This window comes from Mobula hypostoma, chromosome 8 (genome assembly GCF_963921235.1).
Source record: "Mobula hypostoma chromosome 8, sMobHyp1.1, whole genome shotgun sequence".
In the NCBI taxonomy this organism is placed as follows: Eukaryota; Metazoa; Chordata; class Chondrichthyes; order Myliobatiformes; family Myliobatidae; genus Mobula; species Mobula hypostoma.
Window position 1 is genome coordinate 132,856,783 of NC_086104.1, and position 25,636 is coordinate 132,882,418.

At 42.5% G+C, this 25,636-nt stretch overlaps 1 protein-coding gene across 2 annotated transcripts in view; it reads left to right on the forward strand.

Annotated features, from left to right (window-relative positions):
• Window positions 1-25,636, forward strand: part of LOC134350974 (disintegrin and metalloproteinase domain-containing protein 9-like) — a 156,337-nt gene that overhangs the window by 117,610 nt on the left and 13,091 nt on the right. For both annotated transcript variants that reach the window (XM_063056913.1, XM_063056914.1), the window contains exons 16-20: window positions 2,848-3,031; window positions 10,493-10,573; window positions 15,918-16,023; window positions 23,828-23,960; window positions 25,124-25,178. In XM_063056913.1, coding sequence (XP_062912983.1) covers window positions 2,848-3,031; window positions 10,493-10,573; window positions 15,918-16,023; window positions 23,828-23,960; window positions 25,124-25,178 — 559 coding nt within the window. The remainder of the gene's footprint in view (window positions 1-2,847; window positions 3,032-10,492; window positions 10,574-15,917; window positions 16,024-23,827; window positions 23,961-25,123; window positions 25,179-25,636) is intronic.

A 25,636-nucleotide genomic window follows, 5' to 3' on the forward strand; every position in this document is an offset into this window, starting at 1 on the left:
GGGGAAAATGCTAGAGTCAGTTATCAAAGATGTGATAACAGCACATTTGGAAAGCGGTGAAATGATCGGACAAAGTCAGCATGGATTTGTGAAAGGAAAATCATGTCTGACGAATCTCATAGAATTTTTTGAGGATGTAACTAGTAGAGTGGATAGGGGAGAACCAGTGGATGTGGTATATTTGGATTTTCAAAAGGCTTTTGACAAGGTCCCACACAGGAGATTAGTGTGCAAACTTAAAGCACACGGTATTGGGGGTAAGGTATTGACGTGGATAGAGAATTGGTTGGCAGACAGGAAGCAAAGAGTGGGAATAAACGGGACCTTTTCAGAATGGCAGGCAGTGACTAGTGGGGTACCGCAAGGCTCAGTGCTGGGACCCCAGTTGTTTACAATATATATTAATGACTTAGATGAGGGAATTAAAGGCAGCATCTCCAAGTTTGCAGATGACACGAAGCTGGGCGGCAGTGTTAGCTGTGAGGAGGATGCTAAGAGGATGCAGGGTGACTTGGATAGGTTAAGTGAGTGGGCAAATTCATGGCAGATGCAATTTAATGTGGATAAGTGTGAGGTTATCCACTTTGGTGGCAAAAACAGGAAAACAGATTATTATTTGAATGGTGGCCGATTAGGAAAAGGAGAGGTGCAACGAGACCTGGATGTCATTATACACCAGTCACTGAAAGTGGGCATGCAGGTACAGCAGGCGGTGAAAAAGGCGAATGGTATGCTGGCATTTATAGCGAGAGGATTTGAGTACAGGAGCAGGGAGGTACTACTGCAGTTGTACAAGGCTTTGGTGAGACCACACCTGGAGTATTGTGTGCAGTTTTGGTCCCTAATCTGAGGAAAGACATCCTTGCCATAGAGGGAGTACAAAGAAGGTTCACCAGATTGATTCCTGGGATGGCAGGACTTTCATATAATGAAAGACTGGATCGACAAGGCTTATACTCATTGGAATTTAGAAGATTGAGGGGGGATCTTATTGAAATGTATAAAATCCTAAAGGGATTGGACAGGCTAGATGCAGGAAGATTGTTTCCGATGTTGGGGAAGTCCAGAACGAGGGGTCACAGTTTGAGGATAAAGGGGAAGCCTTTTAGGACCGAGATTAGGAAAAACTTCTTCACACGGAGAGTGGTGAATCTGTGGAATTCTCTGCCACAGGAAACAGTTGAGGCCAGTTCATTGCCTATATTTAAGAGGGAGTTAGATATGGCCCTTGTGGCTAAAGGAATCAGGGGGTATGGAGGGAAGGCTGGTAACAGGGTTCTGAGTTGGATGATCAGCCATGATCATACTGAATACTCGAAGGGCCGAATGGCCTACTCCAGCACCTATTTTCTATATTTCTGTGAAAACTGCCATGAGTTTATGGATTGGCGCTGGTTTGTGGGATATGATGGAGCAACAAATCCCTGGGGGGGGGGCGGGGAGATCTGAGAGAAGTTTTTAAAGAGCATGTGAGCCATTGATGGGACGATTTTTTCCCCAGTGTCAAAATATCGAACACTAGACAGAATGCATTTGAGCTAGAAAAGGCAAATTCAAAGGAGATGTGCAGGGCAGTCTCTTTTATTAAAACATAATATTGGGTACCTGCTGTGTGCTGCCATTGGTGGTAGTGGTGGCAAATATGGTAGCTCAAAGTATATTTATTATCAAATGAATAAATCAAATTGTGGGAGTTATGTTAGTTTTCTGTGATGGAGGGGGTTTGGGGTTTGATGTTCGAGCTGCCGTTCTCCGGGTCAGTGATCTGTTGGTTTTTTGTGTGAGGGAGGGGTTGGAGGGTTTACGGTTTGCGAGTTTTAGTTTCTTTCTTTTTCATATGGGGGTGGGGATTGATGTCTTTTTTTTCCCAACTGCAACCAAGTTTTTTCTATATTTCATGGCTATCTGGAGAAGACAAATCTCAGAGTTATATTCTGCAGACATACTTTGCTAATAACATGAATCTTTGAACACATATGCTACCCTATACAGTACTACCTTAAGGTTCAGTTTTTTTGCAGACATTTATAGGAAAGAAACTAAAATACAATAGAATTTTATGAAAAACTATATATAAAGAAAGATGAGCAATCAATGTGGAAAAGAAAGCAGTCTATGCAAATAAAGATAATGCAGAGAACATGAGTTGCAAGTAGTCTTGAAAGTGACTCTGTTGCTCATAGAATCAGTTCAGAGGAGTGGTGAATGAATTTATGCACTATGGTTATAAGGTAATACTCGCTCCTGAACCTGATGGTGTGGGACTTAAGGCTTCTGTACTTCCTGCCTGGTGTTAATTGAGAGAAGAGGGCATGGCCTAGATGATGAGGGTCTTTGATGATGGATGCTTCTTTCTTGGGGCAGTGCTCCATGTAAATGTCCTTAATGGTAGGGAGGGCTTTGGCTGTAACCAGCCTTTTCTGTTTCTGGGTATTGGGTTTCCATGGTTGCATCACAGCCTGGTATGGAAACACCAATCCATCAGAGAATGGATAGACATGAACATTGTGTAGGCAGAAGGGTTCGTGTAATTGGGTGTTTAAATAATTTAGCACAGCATGGTGGGCTTGAAGAGCCTTCTTTGTGCTGTACTGTTCTCTGTTCTTAAGTGGCCTTCTGTGTTCCAACTGTATGTGTTGTGTATGGAGTTTAAGTAACATAAAGCCAACTCTGCAAGGTATTAAATTCAACTCAGACCAATCAGCCAGCAGCAGACTTGGGCAGAAGAGAAGCAGCAACCAATCGCTCTGTGTCACTATCCCTGTTGCTCTGCTTTCTCCATCATGCTCTGCACAATGCCGTTCTCGTCTTGCACATTAACGCCTCCCGTTATTTTTGTTTATCCAGGAATTCGATGTGTGGGAAGTTGCAGTGTGTGAATGTGAACCAGAAGCCTATCTTTGGCATTGTGCCTGCCTTCAGCCTGACACCTATTGGTGACACCACCTGCTTGGGGGTTGATTTTATGATGGGGTCAGATGTCCCTGATCCTGGCATGGTAAACCCAGGCACCCGATGCGACACAGGCAAGGTGCGGTTAGAATCTCATGATCACCTTTTATCAAAAGTTGTGTTTTCTTTGGCATTGTAAAATTTTTTGCACTTGGGTGGGGACTTTGGGTCATAAGCTGCAACTGGAGAGTTGGATGTCGGTAGCTACCTAGAGAGCAGAGAATCAGAGTGCAGCTCTGATATGCATTCTTTTCACTGGATATTTGAACAACTACAAGGTCATGAACTTGTTTGATATAGGCCATCCCTCAATTGCAAATGCACAACATATGGACATCCCAACACATAAATGAGCTCTAATAATATTAATTTCAGAAGTCAAACATGCAGATTTCCATTTGGTTCTATTCTTCTCTCTCGCTCCACTTTTAGTAATTGTTCTTTATTATCAACCTTGTCTGTCTCAACACCATTCCATACAACACTGTGGAGCTGCGGATACCATATTGAGTATTAGTGTATATGGTTAAATATTGAGCAGTTGTGTACAGAGAAGATCAATTTTTGAACGTCTGTAAGAAAAACAACCCTGTTAGCTGGGCTGGCCAGTAATCGGCACATTTCTAAATTTGGGTGTGTTTATATCCTATCATATTTTGGCATGGGACTTGGTCCACGATGACAATGCATCCAGAACACAGAGATTCCATAGTTAGAGGAACAGAGGTGATATTCTGTGGACATGATAGAGAGATCTGGATGGTATGATGCCTCCCAGATGCCAGGGTCAGGGATGTCTTGGATCGGGTCTATGGCACTCTAAAGAGGGAGGGTGAGCAGCCAGAAGTCTTGGTATGTATTAGCATCAATGAGTTAGGAAAGATGAGAAGGTCCTGAAGAGGGATTTTAGAGAACCAGGTAGAAAGCCGAGAAACAAAATCTCCAGGGTAATGATCTCTGGATTGCTGCCTGTGCTGCTTGCCGGTGAGGGTAAGAATAGGATGATTTGGCGGATGAATGTGCAGCTGAAGAGCTGGTGCAAGGCTTCAGATTTCTAGATCATTGGGATCTCCTCTGAGGAAGGTCCAAAAGGGACGGGTCACACCTGAACCCGAGGGCAACCAAGACCTTTGTGGGGCTGAGGAGGGGAGAAAAGAATCAGCTGCAATTAAATGGTGGAGCAGACTGGATGGGCCAAATGCCCCAATTCTGCTCCTTTGTCTTATGCTCTTATGGCAGGTTTTCTAGAGGGTTTAAACTAATTCAGCTGGGGATTGGGAACCGGAGTGATAGGGTTGAGGATGGGGAAAGTTAGATTACAGACGGGCAGTGTATCGTGGGACTGTCAGCAAGGAGAGGCTGATGATCAGGCAATATTGCAGTCAACAGGATGAGTTGCAATGTAAAAGGGGAACAAAATTGAAGGGGTGATGAATGTGATATTTGAATGCCGGCAGTATACAGAATAAGGTAGATGAACTTGTAGTCCAGTTACAGATTGGCATTTATGACATTGTGCGTATCAGTGAATCGTGGCTGAAAGAAGATTATAGCTGGAAGCTTACTGCCCAAGGATACACATTGTATCAAAAGGACAGGCAGGTTGGGGTGACTCTGTAGGTAAAAAATGAAATCAAGTCATTCAGCAGACGTGGCATAGGATCAGAAGGTGTAAGATTGTTGTGGGTAGAGCTAAGAAACTGCAAGGGGAAAAACACCTTCATGGGAGTTGTATACAAATCTCTGAATGGTAGCAAAGATGTGGTCTACTAATTATAAAGGGAGACAGAAAATGCATGTCCAAAGGGTAATGTGACGATAGTCATGGGGGATTTCAATATTCAGGTAGATTTGGAAAATCAGGTTAAAGCAACACTCACAACACGCTGGAGGAACTCAGCAGGTCGGGCAGCATCCGTGGAAAAGATCGGTTGACGTTTCGGGCCGGAACCCTTCGTCAGGACGGTTCTGGCCCGAAACGTCGACCAATCTTTTCCACGGATGCTGCCCGACCTGCTGAGTTCCTCCAGCATGTTGTGAGTGTTGCTTTGACCCCAGCATCTGCAGATTATTTTGTGTTCTGGAAAATCAGGTTGGTGCTGGATCTCAAAAGGGGAGATTTGTATAATGCCAGTGAGATGGCTTTTCAAATCAGCTTGTGGTTAAGCATACTAGCAGATCAGCTATTTTGGATTAGATGTTGCACAATGAACTGGAATTGATTAGAGAGCTTTAGTGTAAAGGAATCCTTGGGAGGCAGTGATCATAACATGACAGAATTCACCCTGCAATTTGAGAAGGAGAAGTATCAGTATTACAGTGGGGTAAAGGGAACTACAGAAGTGTGAGAGAGCAGCTATCCAAAACTGGTCGGAAGAGAACACTAGCAGGGATGATGGCATCTCTGGAGTTTCTGGGAGCAATTCAGAAGGCGCAGGGTAAATACATTCCTGAGAAGAAGTAGTATTCTAAAGGCAAGGACACACAATCGTGGCTGGCAAAAGAAATCAAAGCCAATACAAAAGCCAAAGAAAGGGCCTATAATAGAGCAAAAATTCGTGGGAAGTTAGAGGATTGGGAAGCTTTTTAAAAATCCAACAAAAAGCAATTAAAAAGTCATTAAGAAGGAAAAGATGGAATATGAAGGTAAGTGAGCCAATAATATTGGAGGATGCCAAAAGTTTCTTCAGATATATGAAGTGTAAAAGAGATGCAAGAGTGGGTATTGGATTGCTGGAAAATGATGCCGGAGAGGAAGTAATGAGGGACAAGGGAATGGCAGATGAACTGAATAAGTATATTGCATCACGCTTTACAGTGGAAGATGCTATTAATGTGCTGGAAGTTTGAGAGTGTCAGGGGACAGATGTGAATGAAGTTTCCATTATTAGGGAGAAGGTACTCGGGAAAAATCTGAAGGCAGATAAGTTTCCTGAACCCCAGGGCTCTGAAAGAGGTGGCTGAAGAGATTGTGGAGGCATTAATAATGATCTTGCAAGAATCGGTTGATGTTGACATGGTTCTGGAGGACTGGAAAATTACAAATGTCACTTCACTCTTCAAGAAGGGAGAGAGGCAGAGAAAGAAATGATAGGCCAATTAGTCTGACCTCTGTGGTTGGGAAGATATTGGAATCGATTGTTAAGAAAGTGGTTTCAAGGTATTTGGTGGCACATGATAAAATAGGCCATAGTTAGCATGGTTTCCTTCAGGGAAAGTCTTCCCTTACAAGTGTGTTACAGAAATGACAACAGGATAGATAATGGAGAATTGGCGGATGTTGTTTACTTGGATTTTCAGGAGGCTTTTGACAAGATGCCACATGTGAGGCTGCTTAACAAGGTTAGAGCCCATGGTATTACAGGAAAGATTCTAGCATGAATAGACAATTGGCTGATTGGCAGGAGCCAGTGGGAATAAAGGGAGCCTTTTCTGATTGGCTGCCGGTGACTAGTGGTGTTCCATAGGAACTGCGTTGTGACCTCTTCTTCTTGCATTACATGTCAGTGATTTGGATGACGGAATTGATGGCTTTGTGGCCAAGTTTATGGACGATGCGAAGATGGGTAGAGGGGCAGGAAATATTGAGTAATCATAGAGGCTACAGAAGGACTGAGATAGATTAGGAGAATGGGCAAAGAAGTGGCAGATAGAATACATTGTTGGGAAGTGTACGATCATGCACTTCGGCAGAAAATTAAAAGTGTGGACTATTTTCTAAATGGAGAGAAAACTTAAAAATCTGAGGTGCAAATGAACTTGGGAGTTCTCATACACGGATTCTCGAAAGGTTAATTTGCAGGTTGAATCGGTGGTGAGGAAGGCAAATGTAATGTTAGCATCTATTTCGAGAGGACTCAAATATAAAGACAAAGGTGTAATTTTGAGGCCTGTTAAGGCACTGGTGAGGCATCATTTGGAGTATTGTGAGCAGTTTTAGTCCCCTTATCCAAGAAAGGATATGGTGATGTTGGAGAGGGTTCCAGGAGGTTCACAGAAATGATTTTGGGATTGAAAGGTTTATCACCTGAAGAGTATTTGATGGCTCTGGGCCTGTGCTCACTGGGATTCAGAAGAATGAGGGGAGATCTCAGTGAAACCCATCGAATGTTAAAGGGCCTCAATAGAGCGGATGTGGAGGGGATGATTCCTATGGAGGGGGAGACCAGAGGATATAGACTCAGAATTGAGGAATGTCCATTTAGAAAGGAGATGAATTTCTTTAGCCAGAAAGTGTTGAATCTGTGGAATTCATATCATTGGGTATATTTAAGGCAGATGTTGATAGATTCTTGATTAGATGGGGTTTAGAGGGATACAGGGAGAATTGGGACTGGGAGGGGTGCTTCAGCTGTGATGAAATGGTGGAGCAGACATGATGGGCCAATTGGCTTAATTCTGCTCCAATATCATGTGATCTTATGGCCTTATGACTGCACGGGGGCAAGTTGTACCTTTTGATGCTGGGGAGGAGAGTGAGGTTACAGAGAGCTACCCTCTCCTCTGTCTGAGTCCAAGGGAGAAAGCAATTATAACTCCTATCTCCAGTGTCAGCACTGGGTGTGGCCAGAAGGGCTGTAATTTTCAACAATGCACACACAACGTGGCAAAAATGCAAGCGTTGACATTGCACATGACTTCCTTGCATGTGTTGAGTCATCTTTCTATCTCAAGTGAATTACTGGTGATTGGGTGCTGAACTCAGGATTATTATTGCATTGTACAAGAGGAGCTTGGTAGTCTGTTGACACTGTTAATAGCTGCTCTTGAACAGTGAAAGAAAGCAGCTCGTGGGGTTTAATAGAATGAACCTTATGCCCTGAAAATCTGGAATAGCAGGACCCTGCATTATGGTTACATAAATAGACTAGCACCTAGAAGTGTGAACCTCATCCCACCAAAGTGCCATGGGAATTTCAATCACTTAAAGTCCACTGAACAAATCTGGAATACAAAGTTTGTCGGAGTAGGCATTGTACAGAAATGGCAAGGTCAAATGCAACCTCAACAGGCGAAGAATTTAACAAGAGGTGGAGAGAGATGAAAACCATTTGTCACATTGAAACCTACAGTGAAATGCATAGTTTGCATCAAATCAAATTGGTGAGGATTGCACTGGGCAGCCCATAAGTGTCGCCACTCTTCTGGCGCCAACATAGCGTGCCCACGACTTGCACGAACCCTAACCTACTACCTTGGAATGTGGTAGGAATCCGGAGCACCCGGGGAAAATCCATGAGGTCACTGGGAGAATGTGCAAATCCTTAGACTGCAGTGGGAATAAAGCTCAGATCTTTCAGCTATAAAGCATTGTGCTGACCACTATACTACCGTGCCATTCTTCATAAATCCACAGTTTAAAGGCTGGAATCAGTGATAGAGACCGGGAAATTGAAGGACTGTCATTACAGGCTTTTTTCCTTCCTTCGGAGGATACCTGCCACCTGGCCTGTATGTGGCTATGTTCTTAACAAGTGACTGAGCAACTGGTGCTCTATTCTGAAAGGTTGTTTCCTAGTGCACATCAGTATGAGAAATGTCTTCCTCATTTTAATGTTGATTGTCACTTGTATTAGAAAATTAGAATGTAGATCAGTTTTAGCGTAATTAAACCTGACATTTCACCATACTGAGTAAAAACTTATTAGCCACAAATTTGGAAAGGAGTAGTATTTTCTGATGCAGGTTGAGTACCCCGAATCCAAAAACCTCCGAAATCTGAAATTTTTTTGAGTTCTGACACGATGTCACAAATAAAAAATTCCACAAGGCGCCGGGAAGGTTTCAAGGCGATGCACGACTCTGCCCGCACCGCGGACAATTCTGAGAAGGGACCTGACATATGTAATGAATAGAAGTTAATGGAAAATGAAAATCACTGTGTAAAGCAAAAAATGAAAATCTCAATCCTGTATTAAAAGAATGAGTTCATCATTGTCAGAGTGAGAAAATGCCACTTGACATTATGCTGATCAAACAAGCAAAGAGCTATCACAACGAAATGAAAATAGAAGATAATTTTGAATACTTAGCTGGCTGGTTGAAGAAATTTAAGTAAAGGCACAGCATTAATTTTTTAAAGCTAAAGCGTCTGCTGATCACGAAGCAGCAGGCATTCATAGATAAATTTGCGAAGATAGTCACTGATGAAAATGTCACACCAGAAAATGTCTAAAATGCTGCTTGTTTTTATACCTTAAAAAAATACAAATCAGTGTACTCGAACCTTTTAATCATAGATGGAGACTGAAAGTCGTTGTTTGTTGCTGTTCAACGACTGATTCAGGTATTCTCCCAATACTGCTGTGCTGTTTTCGTTACCCTGCACACATTATATTTTCATGATATGAATGATATGTCATAATTTTTACTTTTAGGTACATGTGTAATGAACGAGTGTAAGATTAGATTAGATTATGAGGACACTTAGTCCTCGTTTAATGTCATTTAGAAATGCATGCATTAAGAAATGATACAATGTTCCTCCAGAGTGATATCACAAAAAAAACAGGACAAACCAAAGACTAACACTGACAAGACCACATAATTATAACATATAGTTACAGCAGTGCAAAGCAATGCCATAATTTGATAAAGAGCAGACCATGGGCACGGTAAAAAATAAAGTCTCAAAGTCCCGATCGACTCCTGTTAGTCCCCAATAGCAGGCGGCAAAAGGGAGAAACTCTCCCTGCCATAAACCTCCAGGCGCCGACAACTACTAATACATTGGAAGCACCCGACCACAGCCGACTCTGAGTCCGTCCAAAAACTTCAAACCTTTGACCAGCCCCTCAGATACAGCCTCCCGAGCACCATCCTCTGCCGAGCGCTTTGACCCCGCCCCGGCCGCCGAGCAACAAGCAAAGCCGAGGACTCGGGGCCTTCTGATCCAGAGATTCTGGATCACACAGTAGCAGGAGCAGCAAAGCAGGCATTTCAGAAGTTTCTCTAGATGTTCCTCCGTGTTCTCACGTCTGTCTCCATCAAATCAGGATTGTGCACGGCACCCTACTTGACAGATAACAGATGTCATTCACCGGAGAGGCCGCTGCGCGCTACGTCATGCTGCCATCTTCTCCTCCTCCATCTTCTTCCTAGACAAAGACTCCTTCCCGGTAGCACATAAATTCAGAGTCGGAAATGATGGCATTCCCAAGCTGTCTCATTATATATCCCAAAATCTGAAAAAAAAAAACCCTGAAACCCTTTTGGCCACAAGCGTTTTAGATAAGGCCTACTCATCCTGTAACATGATCCAGTTTATGTGTAGAAAATCCTGGAAGCACTCAGCGGGTCGAGCAGCATCTGGAGAGAGATGAACAGAGTTATCCCTTCGGGTTTCAGCTCCAATCAGTGCTCGGCAGAGTGCAACATGAACTGCATTTCCTCTTTCCACAGATGTTGTCTGACCTGTTGAGTGTTCACAGCATTTTCCATTCTTACTTCAGATTTTTCAGTAGCTATTTTTTTACACTACCCAGGAAAAATCAAGTGAGCCATGTTCTGTGGTGTTGATAATCATTTCGATGTGCTTTAGGTCTGCATGGATTTCAAGTGTGTGAATGTCGCTATCCTGAACTATGACTGCGATGTAGAGGTGAAATGCAGTGGCCGTGGGGTAAGTAAGAACTCCTGTGCAAGTAAATCCAATAATTTTTGTTTTGTGTTTCTATATTTCCTTATGACAGAAGAGGTGGCTATTTAGCCCATAAGCCCATGCCAGCTCACAGAGCAACCCTAATTTCCTGTAATCTTTTCTCCTGACATTCCCATCAACTCCCTCCCCCACTTAGATTTTAGGATGTGGGAGGAAACCATAGCACCAGGGGGAAATCTACACAGCTATAGCGAGAACAGGCTTGGGGTGCGTGAGCTCGGAATTGAGACCAGATTTCGAGCCGTGAAGTCGCTGCACTAGCGTGCTGCTCTGTGGTCTCTGGAGTTCGTGAAATACCGGTTTATGGAGTGTCAGGGAGCGGTCAGGGGCCAGGCTGCAGACTATTTGCTAGCCAGCTTCTGGACAGAAAATAGAAGGCAGGGATCGTAGAGCTATAGGCCACAGAAATGGCCCTACTGCCCACTGCTCCCCTTCTGCCTATCTACACGAAATAGAATCAAACAGCACGGAAACAAGTGTGTAGTATCAGGGAAACTTTTCACAGTGACAGAAGTTGGGTGGTGCTCCCTGTGTATGCTGGCCGAGACCACTGATCTTCACAAATCAAAAGTTCGCTTTCCAAATTTGGAGATGGTAGCAAATTTGGGGAATGATACCAAGGAGAGTTGCAGTAAATTATAGGAGGATTTTGATGAACTTGTTGAATGGACAAATAATTGGCAGATGAGGTACAAAACTGATTATTGGTAATTGTTAATTGGTTCAATGTTGTCACCTGTACTGAGATACTGAAGTGTTACGTTTATCCTGTTATGTTATATGGCTCAGAATGTTGGGCAATATCTGGTAACATGAGGAAAAGAATTGAAGCAGCAGAGATGTGGTTTTTGAGGAGGATGCAAAGCATATCATGGACGAAACGAATATTTAACGAGGATGTCATGAACAGAGCAAGCACAAGAAGAGAAATAGTGTATGAAAAGGCAACGTAACTTCATTGGACATGTAATTAGGGAAGAGAAGTTAGAATACATGGTAATTATGGGAAAGATTGAAGGGAAGAAAGCAAGAGGAAGGCAAAGGGAAATGATGATGGAGACAGCGGCCAGAGAACTGGAAATGAATACCAATGAATTGATCCACTTGACCCGAAACAGGAGTGTGTGGGCCATGGCAGTCAAAGCTCAAACTGGGCACAGCACCTGATGATGATGTACTGCGATACAGTGGAAAAACTGCTGTTTGCATGCCATCCATGCAAATGATTCCATCCCGATGTACATTTTTTAAAGTTTTTTTTAAACTTGAAGGAGGATAAGGAGATTGCTTACTGTTTGGAAAGGGGGAGTCTAGGTAAAATGGAGAAGGCGATGAGATCTCAGAATACATGTTTACCAATCAAGTTCAAGTTTACATACATGAATACGGCCAAAAGAAACAGCATTCCTTTGGGCCAAGGTGCAAAACACAGTACCAACAGTCTCACACAGAACAAGGCATATATAACGTATAGAGTTATGCTAGCAGTAAACATACAGTCACACAAAAATAATAGTCTAGCCCATGTCCCTGAGTGTCATGGCCTATAGATTGACGGTGGGTGGGATGCTGTCGGCAAGAACAAACCCATAGCAGTCCGATCATCGTGCATGAGCGCAGCCGCAGATAAACACAGTGCAGCTTGTCTTCCACTGGAGGACAGCATTGATGTGAGAGGATAGACCACCCCCCCCCACCCAAAACCAGCATGGACCACACCACCTACAGCATCTCCACCCTAGGGTGCCACAACAGGCGACGCCACAGCAAGAAGCCCTGGTCCGCGCTACAACCGAGGCCATGCAGCTTCCTCGCCGTCAGTCTCGCCAGTGAACCGAACTTGCAGTATTCTACATTACCAATATCGAACAGGGTCTTGCAATCACAAGGAAAATGCCCAAGACAGTCACTCGCACCGTTTGTTGGATCACGCACTGCCTCTTACGCTTTCTTCCCCTGCTGGCTTAAGCAGGCTGCAATACCGTGTGTAACAAGTCCACCTCCATCGCTATCAAGCAACATGCTGATGTGGTAGGCCTGTAGTACTTGATAACCAGCAAGCATCTCGTGATTGTACAAAAAGACATTAAGGACAAACAATTACACAGTTGGTTGGACCCAGAGAGGCCACTACATCCGAGTGTACCACCATCTTTTTTGTTAAAATAAAGTTGGTGTTACCTGTTAACAAGACCAGATAAAAGCAGAATTTCTTGAGACACATGGTTTCAGATGAATGTAGGTTATTGTGATCATGATGCACAGAATCTATAGTGTTTGGATTCAGAATTGACGTCCATAGGAAGCAGAGCTTCTTTACTCTGGCTGTAGTTACGTGACTAGTTTTGTACAGGGATCTGTAATGGACCCTCTGCTGTAATTAGATGACTTAGATAAAAGTGGTGGGTTGCTAGGTTCCAGACGATATGAAGATTGGTCATGTGCGGAGTGTGGAAAATTGCCAAATGATACACTGGGATGTACTGGGTACACTGAGTGCTTGGAATATGCTGCCGGGAGGGGAGAGGGGTGGCGGAGGCAAAATCATTTAAGGTGTTCCTAGATGTGTGAGTGAATGTGCAGAAATTAGAGGATTATGGACATTGTGTGGACAGAAGGGATTAATTGGCATGTAATTACCAATTTAATTAGTTTGGCACACCATTGTGGAGTGAACTCTGCTGAACTGTTCTATAGTAAGTGGGTGGTTGATGGTCAGCACAGACTTGGTGGGCTGGAGGACCTATTTCTGTGCTGTATCTGCCTGCAACTCTCATGAGAATAAAAGTCTAATAAATTGGTCCAAGAGGATGACAATCTTTTCGTGACTTGGAAGCTTGTTTGCCTCAATGACCCGGCTGGAGTCGGGGCTTTCTGCTTTGGTTCCTGGTAGAGTCACCCATGACAAACAGGTCAAAGGGTAGAGGCCAAGCTAAGAGTAGTCCACCGGTTCTCCTTGTTCAGGGGTTCAGCTCTGAGCTAACAGCCCTGACTGGTAAAACAAAATTGTTACGAAAACAGCAATGAAGAATCCTCCAACATCTGAGTGTGACAGTATTCCTGAGTCTCCACCTGGGACTTGCACAGCTAACAGTAGTGAAAAACAAGACGAAGCCACAGACATGAAGGAAGCTCTGAACACCACCAGAGATGGAGGACATTCATTCCTGCCCAAAATGCAAGCAGTCTAACGGGCAGTAACCAACAGGCTAATAGCATTGAAAAACCTTGGTAGAGTAAATGCAAGAAAAATAACTTTGCAAGTCTGAGTAAGAGGCCTTTAATGCAAGGCAGCTGGGCACAGATCCAGAAGGGGAATCTTTTTACAGATGATTACGAGGACACACAGTCCTCTTTTATTGTCATTTAGTAATGCATGCATTAAGAAATGATACATTATTTCCTCCGGTGTGATATCACAAAACACAGGACAGACCAAAACTGAAAAAAACTGACAAAACCACGTAATTATAACATATAGTTACAAACAGTGTAACAATACCATAATTTGATGAAGAAATCCATGAGCACAGTAAAGTTCAAAGTTTCTCAAATGTCCCACATCTCACGCAGACGAGAGAAGGAAGAAAAACTCTCCCTGCCATGCCGACCACAATCTGACTCTGAGTCATCCGAAAACTTTGAGCTCTGATCATCTCTCCGACACCGAGTACCGAGCGCCATCTCTGTCCGAACGATTCGACCTGATTCTCGGTCGCCAACAGCAGGCAAAGCCGGGGATTTTGAGGCCTACCCTCCGAAAGATTCCCGACCGCGCGGTAACGACAGCAGCGAACAGGCGGTTCAGAAATTTTTCCAGCTGTTCCTCTGCTTTCACGTCCATTCTCCATCAAATCAGAATTGTCCACGGCCCCTATTTAACAGATATGATATCATTTTTCACCGGAGGGCTGTGCACACGCAGGCGCACTGCCATCTTCTCCTCCCGCCGTAAGAGTGTGTGACGTGTTCCCGAGTGATTGAAGTGAATGCCACAGATGTGCTTATCAGGAGGCTGGACAAAATGCTTCGTCAGACAACAGGTGTGGGGAACTACTAAGCTGGCTGGAAGAACTGAGCAAGTGAGGCAGCAAAAGAGACGTGTTCACATTTCGGGCTGAGACACCACGTCCAGACTGGAGGTGGGGTAAGAAGAAAGGTGGCCCATTACACAGAAGTGGGTTAGGAGCTGGTAGGCGCTAGGAAAAGCAGATAGTGGGGTGGGGGGGGGTACAGAGAGAGAGAGAGATGAAGCTTGGTGAGGGAGGGGAGCATGGGTAGGGTGAACAAATGGAGACACTGAGTAGAATAGTGTGAGTGGGAAAGGAGCATGGATGGGTATGGGACGGGGGGAAGTTCCTGAAGTTGCAGAATTCGTTGGTCATGGTATTATAGGGTACCCAAGTGGAATATGAGGAGTTTTTCCAGTTTTTGTCTGGTCTCACTGTGCCAGTGGAGAAGGCAGAGGGCAGACAGGTTGGTGTGGGAACGAGGAGGGGACTGGAAGTGACGTGCATCCCAAAGGTTGAAATGTCCATCGCAGGCAGAGCGTGGGTGCTTTCTAAAACATTTGTCTTCAAATGTCTGATCTCACTGACATAGAGGAGGTCACTTGGTGAGGACAGAATGCCTTGGATCAGGTTGGAAGAGGTGCACGTGAATCTCTGCCGCACTCGGATGGGCTGTGTAGATTGCTGAATGGTGATGAGGGAGGAGCTGAAAAGCTAAAGGTTACAAGCTGTTTCAACTCCCCTTCTCATTCCCACACTGACCTGTCTGTCCATGGCCAGGCTGAGGCCAGCACGGTCTAGGAGAACAATGACACGTTCCGCTTGGACAACCCAACAAAATGAGCACTGAATATTCCAACTTCAGGTCATCCACGCCCCTGTGATGCTTTCCCACTCCCATCAGACCTCCAGGGTTCTCCCTCCTTTTATTCACCTTTTCCATCCCAATGGTTCTATTTGCCCGCCTATTACCTTCCAGCTCCTGCCTCCCCTTCCATTCCACTTCTACATGCTGGCCACTTTTCCTCTTGCCTCCCCCCACCCTCACCCCCCAGTCCTACTACAGGGTCGTGACCCAAAATGTCAGCACATCCCTTTCGCCTCCATAGATGCTGCTCGATCTGCTGAGTTCATCCAGCAGTTTTTTTTTTCCTTTTGCTGCAGACTTCCTCGTCTGCAATTCCTCATTCCTCCTTGTAAAACCTTGCTGCTGTTCAGTAATCTGCTCTTAATGTATGGTTCCAGCTGAGCAGAAGTGCAGTGCGCGTGACCGTTGTTTTGTACCTTGTCCACAGGTGTGCAATAACAATAAGAACTGTCACTGTGAGAAAGGCTGGGCACCCCCTGACTGTGCAAAGGCCGGCTACGGTGGGAGCATTGACAGTGGACCAACGTACAATGGTAACTCAAAACTACAAACGTTTGTACTTTATTGCATGGCTTCATGTGTGTTTTGGAGAGATTAAAATCTAAAAAATGCACATAAATTAAGCATTTGGAAAAAGAAAATGGATTGGTTGGTGGGTGCCTGGTATAACCATTTGCCACTGGTAGCACGTTGTCTAATTCTGCAAGTCTGATGAAATCAGGAATTTATCAAGGCTCCTTTGTTAATGAAGTCCACAACCTCCTTCGTCAAGAACAATTCAATTTGTCTGGTTAAACCCGTCCTTCAAGCCAAAAATTGTACCGCCCTCGCTGGGGTGTTGTAAGATCAACTAGACAGTCAGTCAAACTTCATTCAAATATGACATGAGAGTCAGGGTATAGCATTCTAGCTCCTTGGGTTTCTTGTAGGGTGAATGCCATGACATAGTGAATAAGGAGTGAATCTGAAAAACAACAAAATACAGTGCAGTTACCACATTGTTCCATTTACACAAGTAAATATAGATTAGATTATGAGGACACTCAGTCCTCGTTTATTGTCATTTAGAAATGCATGCATTAAGAAATGACACAATGTTCCTCCAGAGTGATATCACAAAAAAAAGGACAAACCAAAGACTAACACTGACAAGACCACATATAGTTACAGCAGTGCAAAGCAATAATATAATTTGATGAAGAGCAGACCATGGGCACGGTAAAAAAAAAGTCTCAAAGTTCCGATCGACTCCTGATCCGAAATGTTAACTGATCGTTTCCACGGATGCTGCCTGACCTGCTGAGTTCCTCCAGCGTGTTGTGAGTGTTGCTGCCGATAGTCCCGATAGCAGGCGGCAAAAGGGAGAAACTCCCCCTGCCATAAACCTCCAGGTGTCGACAACTGCCGATGCATTAGAAGCACCCGACCACAGCCGACTCTGAGTCCGTCCGAAAACCTTGAGCCTCCAACCAGCCCTCCGACACTGAGCACCATCTCTGCCGAGCGCTTCGACCCCGCCGAGCAACAAGCAAAGCCGAGGAGTTGGGGCCTTACACAGTAGCAGCGGCAGCGAAGAAGGCATTTCAGAAGTTTCTCCAGATGTTCTTCCATGCTCTCACGTCTGTCTCCTCAAACCAGGATTGTGCACGGCACCTTACTTTGTTTTAAATATAATTTTTATTGAGTTTTCAAAGTGAATACATGAAAAGATAATGTCTACCCTCCCCCCTCCCCTTAACCCTTCCCCCCGATATATACTCCTACCTAAAAAGAAAAGAAAGAAAGAAGGAAAAGAAAGAAAAACTGCCTGGGTATTGGAAGGTTTCCACATGCTCCATGGGATTCAAAATAAATTTAGTATATTTATTTATTACTTTCCCCAAGGGACCAAGATCTTTATCATTGGAGCAACTAAATATGCCATCCTATCTTTTGTAAATAAGGGCGCCAAATATTCAAAAATGTTTCATATTTATCTCTTAAATTATAAGTAATTTTTTCGAGTGGAATAGACCTGGCCATTTCATTGTTCCAACGATTCATACTTAAATACGAATCAGATTTCCAAGTAACTGCTATAGCCTTCTTAGCTACTGCCAATGCAATTTTTATGAATTCTTTCTGATATTTATTCAGTTTAAGTTTCGGTTTTATCCCTTCAATATCACCTAATAGAAATAATGCAGGGTTATGTGGAAATTGAGTTCCAGTAATTTGTTCCAATAAGACTCTTAAATTTATCCAAAAAGGTTGAATTTTAGAACAAGACCAAGTAGAATGTAAGAAAGTACCAATTTCTTACATTCTACTTGGTCTTGTTCTAAATTGATCAGATAAATTTGAATTTAATCTATTTGTTTTTTGTGGTGTAATATATAATTGATGTAAAAATTATATTGTACTAATCTAAGTCGAATGTTTGTTGTATTTGTCATACTGTCAAGACACAGTCTTGACCAATTTGTTTCATCAATATTAATATTCAGATCTGTTTCCCATTTTTGTTTTGACTTGTGGATTCCTTGTTTAATTGTCTGTTTTTGAATCAAATTATACATACAAGAAATAAATTTTTTAATTTTTCCTTTTTGAATTAAAATTTTAATTTCATTGGGTTTTGGCAAAAACATTGTTTGACCTAGTTTGCCTTTTAAGTAAGCCCTTAATTGAAGGTAACAAAAGAAAGTGTTATTTGATATTTTATATTTATTCTTTAATTGTTCATAGAACAGTACAGCACAGTACAGGCCCTTCGGCCCACAATGTTGTGCCGACCCTCAAACCCTGCCTCCCATATAAGCCCCCACCTTAGATTCCTCCATATACCTGCCTAGTAGTCTCTTAAACTTCACTAGTGTATCTGCCTCCACCACTGACTCAGGCAGTGCATTCCACGCACCAATCACTCTCTGAGTAAAAAACCTTCCTCTAATATCCCCCTTGAACTTCCCACCCCCTACCTTAAAGCCATGTCCTCTTGTATTGAGCAGTGGTGCCCTGGGGAAGAGGTGCTGGCTATCCACTCTATCTATTCCTCTTATTATCTTGTACACCTTTATCATGTCTCCTCTCATCCTCCTTCTCTCCAAAGAGTAAAGCCCTAGCTCCCTTAATCTCTGGTCATAATGCATACTCTCTAAACCAGGCAGCATCCTGGTAAATCTCCTCTGTACCCTTTCCAATGCTTCCACATCCTTCCTATAGTGAGGTGACCAGATCTGGACACAGTTCTTTAATTGTTCAAATGACATCAATATACCTCGTTCATAACAGTCCCCTATAGATCTAATCCCTTTTTGGTACCAATTATATAAAAGTTGATTATCCATTGTAAAAGGAATAAGTCTGTTTTGGAACAAAGGTCTCCTTGCTAATAAAGATTTCTTTATTTCATTATCAACATTTATCTTATTCCATAGATCATTCAAATGTTTTAATATAGGAGATTCTTTCTTTTCCCATATCCATTTAGATTCCCATTTATATATAAAATCTTCGGGTGTATTTTCTCCTATCCTATCTAATTCTATTCTAATCCATGCCGGTTTTCGACCATCAAAGAAAGATGCAATAAATCTAAGCTGATTTGCTTTATAATAATTCTTAAAGTTTGGAAGTTGTGACCCTCCTAACTCAAATTTACATGTCAGATTTTCCAATGATATTCTTGACATCTTACCTTTCCAAAGAAATTTTCTCACATTTATTTAACTCTTGAAAAAATTTCTGTGGCAATTGTATTGGTAATGTTTGAAACAAATACTGTAATCTCGGAAATATATTCATTTTTACAACATTGACTCTACCCACTAATGATATTCGTAGTATCATCATTTGTCAAGATCATCTTGAATTTTTTTCAATAGTGGTAAATAATTAAATTTATATAAATTCTTTACATCATTATCAAGTCTTATACCTAAATACCTTATGCCATTTACCGGCCATCTAAATTGGGTTGCTAATCAACATTGGCTATAGTCTCCTTTAGTAAGAGGTAAAATTTCACTTTTATCCCAATTTATTTTATACCCTGATACTTTCCCATATTCATCCAATCTAGAAGATAATTTATGTAATGAATGCTGTGGGTTTGTTAAGTAAACCAAAACATCATCAGCAAAAAGATTAATTTTATATTCCTCCTGATTAACTCTAAAACCCTGGAATGGTGTTGAAATTTGAGTATTTGTCACTACTTTAGCATTAGGGTTAGTATTTAAAGTTTTAATCCAGTTTATAAAAGATGTTCCTAACCCATATTTTTCTAATACTTTAAATAAAAAATCTCATTCCAATCTATCAAATGCTTTTTCTGCATCCAAGGCTACTACTATACTCATCTCCTTCCTTTTTTGTGCCAAATGAATTATACTGAGTAACCGAGTTACATTATCTGCCAATTGTCTATTTTTAATAAATCCTGTTTGATCCATATGTATTAATTTTGGTAAATATTTAGATAATCTATTCGATAAAATTTTTGCTACTATTTTATAATCCGTGTTCAACAAAGAAATAGGCCTGTGTGATGCTGGTTCTTTTACTCCGAAGGAAATCCAACCTGAATCCGAGGCTCCATCGCTGCAGTAGGCCCTTTTTTCTTCCCATCTCGCGGCGACTTCGCAACAACAGACTTCTGTTGCGGTTTACGAGGCATATCGTAAAGTAGTCTTGCGAAGTTTATAAGTAGTTTTCGGAAAGTATTTATTAACTTTGCTTTGTTTAAACGGTACTTTGCTGATTTTTTTACGGGAGAGCTGGATTTACACGTCTCAATCCCATGTCATCACGTGATGTCCCCCACGGCACCCTACTTGATAGATATCATTCAATGGAGTGGCCGCTGCGTCGCGTCGCCATCTTCTCCATCTTTACACAGATAAGTAAGAACTTAGTTAATTTACCGGCAGGTAAATGTTATAAGATTCTGTCAAGTAAATACTACAGGTAAATAGTATGTGTAAATGATCAGCATCTAGATTAGTGTCCAATAAACTCAAAAGTAACATTTCATTTCAGCAAAATCCTGTTGATGCCTTTAGATTAACTTCTAAACAGTACAACATCAACGTGTAGGCAGTACTTCCGCTGGGGAAATAATGGGTTGGCTTTAAAAAGAAACTTTTGTTCCTAACATCTAGCCTTCTACCAGCAAATGTGTTTTCCTACTTACTACTTCCTGACTGCACAGGAGGTGACCCAATGCAGATCTGAAACTGCTCATTCCAAAGTAAAAGGTGAACGTGCTGAATCACACAGTAAAACGAAATGAGTTGTCCAAAGAGGAGAACAGACATATATCACCATTTGTTCTTCATTGAGCTAAGCTCCTAGAGCCTGTAATATTTCCTCCTGAACATCACACATTCCCCATAAGAGCGCTCTTATTTTGTGAGGATGCGACTGTCACTGTAATGATCTGATTACAACAGCGCAGAACAGGTATGATCTGCAGGAGGCGTGATGGGCTGGTGGATCAGGAAGCCAGATATTAGGATCGTGGCTGCAGGGACCAGTTCTTCTCACCAGCTGGGACATGTGTTATACCAGGGTGCCCATCGAGCACAGGCTGAACAACTTTGCCACCCTCTCAGTCTGTGCGTATTGGTCCAGGGCCTCTGTTTCCCTATCTGCCACTCTCTGTTCAAGGCCACAACTATTGGTTTGCCTGTTCAGTTAGCTTTAGCTGCTATCCATCATGTCAATCAAAAGAACTGTAAACTTGACTGAACCTTGCTTGATATTTATTTTCTTTTTCACCGTCATTTCTTGGGATCCCTGGCGAGGCCAGTGTTTCTTGCCCATCCCTGATTGCTCTTGAGACTCGCTTATGTGGTGCTGATGAGATGGCTTCTGGGGCCATTGCCATCCTTCTGGTGAAAGTACTCCCACAGTGCCATTTGGGGGAGGGGGGGGTCCAGAATTTAAACCCAATCAATGGCAAAGAAACGATGACATGTTTCAAGATCAGTGTGGTGGATAACTTCAGAGGAATTAGCATGTGTGGTGTTCCCCTGCACCTGCTGCCCTCGTCCATCTTGGCGGAAAGTTGTGGGTTTGAATTGTTTTGGGCTGCCCTGTGATGTGAGTGCATTTCGTGGATGGTTTAGTGCTGCTGGCAGCGGGAATGAGCATTCAGGATGGGGCGTGGAGTGCTTTGCCCTGAGCTTCTCGGGTGCTTCTGGAGCTGCACTGGTCCAGGCAAATGCAAGGCAGAGAAAGCTGTAGTGGTAATCGTAATTCTAGCTCAAATCTTGCAAAAACACAAATGCTGGAAACACTCAGACCAGAGAGCATCTGGGGAGAGAGAAACAAAAACAGATGTTTCAGGTCAAAGACCCCTTCACTGGGCTGTTTTCAACATTTTGTGTGTTTTTTTCAGAATTCCAGTAACTGTAGTTCTTGATTTTTGTTTATTGTTAAAATCTTCCTAACTCCAACCAAAAGGCATTGTGGATATATTTTACCATAGCAGTTCAAGAGGGGAAACTCACAGGTCATCTGTGGATGAGTGATAAATCCCAATGGTGCCTTGTTCTGAACAAATGTTTAAAGCCATATTTTGCCTCATTGTTGCAATAGGGAAGACTAATACTAATGATCACTCACTGACTGGAATTAGATTATTATTGTCACATGTACCAAGCATCACTTGCATACTGTTCGTACAAATTAAATCATTAAGTAGTGCCTTGTAATAGGCAAGGTAAAACAATAACAAATGCAGCATAATATGTAACTGCTATAGAGAAGGTGCAGTGCAGGTAGACAATGATTTACAAGGTCACACAGAAATGAATTACGAGGGCAAAGGTAAATTATTGTGGCACTCAAAAGTTCTAATGTTACTGTATGTCAGCAATGAGAAGGTTAGATAGGACCTTTCACACTGATGTCAATGGCGAGGTGGCCTACATTTGAGATGATTAGAAGAATTGGAAGATAGAGATCCATTCAAGTACGATAGTCTAGACCATCACACCCTGGCGGTGGAGGCTAACACTTCAGTGCATTTAAGGAGCTCTTTTTGGGTACAAGAGCTGGAAACTGGCCATAGCTTTGGCTAGCATGAATAGAATGGGCCAAATGGCCTCCTCCATAAATTTCTCTCATTTTACAACTTGGAGACCACAGATGACATAGATGGTGTCAGTAAGGCGTCTCTGTTTACAGGAATTCTTATTGCGACAGAATGAGTGCTTTTCATGTTGGGTTTTTCTCCTCTCAGGTCACCTCTCAGCCTCCGACGCTCCAAAGGAAACTGTACAAGTTTATCCAATCTCTCCTTATAGCTAATCCCCTCTAATCCAGGCAACGTCGTGATGAAGCTCTGCTGCACCTTCTCCAAAGCTGCCACATGCTTCCTCTTATGGTCAGAGCCTTTTTCCCTAAGTTGGATATGTCAAATATTAGGGAGTGTAGGTTTAAGATGAAATGGATAAAGTTTAAAAAAGATGTACAAGGTATTTTTTTTTAACACAGAAAGTGGTTGCTAGGGGCATGGTGGACGCAGATACAATAGTAACGACTAAGAGGCATTTAGACAGACAGGCGAGCAGGCAGGGAACGAAGGAGTGTACATTCAGTGGCGACTTTATTAGCTGTCTCTTATACCTAATTATCTGGCCACCGAGTGTTTGTTCATGGTCTTCTGCTGCTGTACCCGTCCACTTCAAAGTTCAACATTTTGCACGTTCAGATTCTCTCCTGCACCCCACTGTTGTAATGTGTGTTTATCTGAGCTACTGTCAGCTTGAACCTCCCTCATTAACAAGGCATTTTAACCCACAGAGCTGCCATTCACTGGATGTTTTTTGTTTCTGACACCATTCGCTCTGTAAACTCTAGAGACTGCTGTGTGTGAAAATCCCAGGAAATCAGCTGTTTCTGAGATACACAAACCACCCTGTATGGTACCAACAATCATTCCACAGTCAAAGTCACTTAGATCACTAATGTTTAGTCAGAACAGCAACTGAACCTCTTGATCACGTCTGCATGCTTTGATGCATTGAGTTGCACCCACATGATTGGCTGATCAGATATTTGTATTAATGAGCGGATGTACCTAATACAGTGTAGAGCACGTGCAGGCGTTATGGTTGGCATTGTGGCTCAAGAACTTGTTCCTATGCTGCTCTATTCTATGTTCTTTGACTGCTCATCCAAGAATCAAGTTGGTTTACAAAGGCAAATTGTGCCAAGATGATTCCGAATTGCTGAATGTTTGCACTTAAAGGATCCAGTAGTCCCTGAGTGCACTACTGCCTTCATCAAGGGCTTCTGGCCAATTCCACTCGTGAGTAATGCTTCTCTCTCTCTCGCCTTTTCCAGATAAGGACACATCGCTGCGGGATGGATTGCTGATTTTCTTTCTGCTGGTGGTTCCACTAGTTGTTCTGCTCGTGTACATGTTTATCAAAAGGAATGAGCTGAAACGAAGATTCTTTCAAACACGAAGGCACAAGTAAATGTTTTGCTCTTTATTTCAAGAAGAAACTTTGAAAAGCCAAAGTAAAAGAGAAGGTGTTTATAGGTGGTGCTTAAAATTGCTACAATTTTGAATTGCACCTATGTAAGTGATAAATTATGTTTGATTTGAAAACTTCCTTACCAATTTTCACTTCAATGTATAACTTCAGTTAATCTGAAGTAGAAGCTCAGTAAAAGTGAAGATATTTTCTCATACAGAACTCTAGGCTATGGTGGTACTTTGAGTTCCAGTTCTATGCTATGAAATATGACTTTCAATTTTATCCCCCCAGTCAGATCCCATAAACAGCAATGCTATTGTGGCAATGGGACCTGCTTTCATTGACGGGGTAGTGGGAGTTCAAAGAGGATTTCGGTTTAATATCTCACTCACATGAAGATGAATGTCTAGCAATGCTACTCTCCCCTCAGTTCTGCACTGGGCTGTCAGTTGTGGATTCATATCTCAGAGTTGTATTGTAACCTGTGACCTTCTGACTTGACTGCAAAAGCTGTCGATGACAAGTAGAGTTCAATCATCCTGAACTGCGATTATTCAATTTATTTTTGTTTGGCAATATGGGAAATCCATTTTTCTCCTACGTTCATGACTGCCTTGTTGCTTAGCAGTGAAACACATGCAGCCAGTTGGCACGCAGCCATTGAACAATTGTGTGTCGGGGATGCTACACTGGTCAATAGAGTTAACTTTCAGATGAGTTGTTAAATCACATAGTTCTGTCCATTTTCCTGTTGAAAGCAAAGAGGGAATTTTCTTGATATTCCTTAATTAACCAGGTGCTGTAATCTGTAAATTGGTAGAAAACTAAATGGGTTAACGGACACTTTCCCTCAGTTTCTTGGATCTTTCTCCATATTTTATTCACCAATCAATCAGAAGGATATTGTACTTCAATAGTAGGTCACCTTAAAATGCTTTGATGGACTGGTGTTGCTATATAAATTCACATTAGTCAACCTTTGTTACATAGTTGTATCTCTGTGTATGTTCTTGTATCAAAATACAGTCTAACTTCCTGTCATTCTGATAATTGCATATTGAAAGCTGTTGAGATTAACTACGCCATTTTTATGAAAATTGGATTACCATTAGAAATTAACGATGTTGTTTTGCCGCTCCTAATGTGTCTGCCTTAGGTCTGAAAGCACAGCAGGGCCAAGAAGAGCCCCGAATAACTTGCCTAAGGAAGGGGTAAGTGAAAGTGGCCTTGCAGTCACTTCTTCGTCTGTTCTGGTGTTGTTGGGAAACGGCAAGGATAATTTTTAACGCTGTCTTTAGAAACCATGTGTTTTGTTGCAAAATCTTGGCTATGTCATGCTAACTTGAATTTTCCACCTGTCTCTTTGCCTAGTTGCAAGAGCAACAGGGCACTCTCCCTCAGCAGAGGTGGCCGCAGACGGAAGGATTAAAGGGGAGTTGAGGAGAAGGCTCTTGCCAAGGTCAAAATTGAGTTTATTGCCATCTGCACCAGTACATGTATGCATAGGTGCAATGAAAAACCCACTCGCAGCAAAATCACAATTAGCATCCTATAAGCAGCATTCTCAAGAAAAACAAACTATTTTTATGAGAAAAAAACACAATTGGAACAAAAAAAAAGTCTGTTTTAGTGCAAATTGATTAGAGCTCGAGGCACTGGGATCCCGATG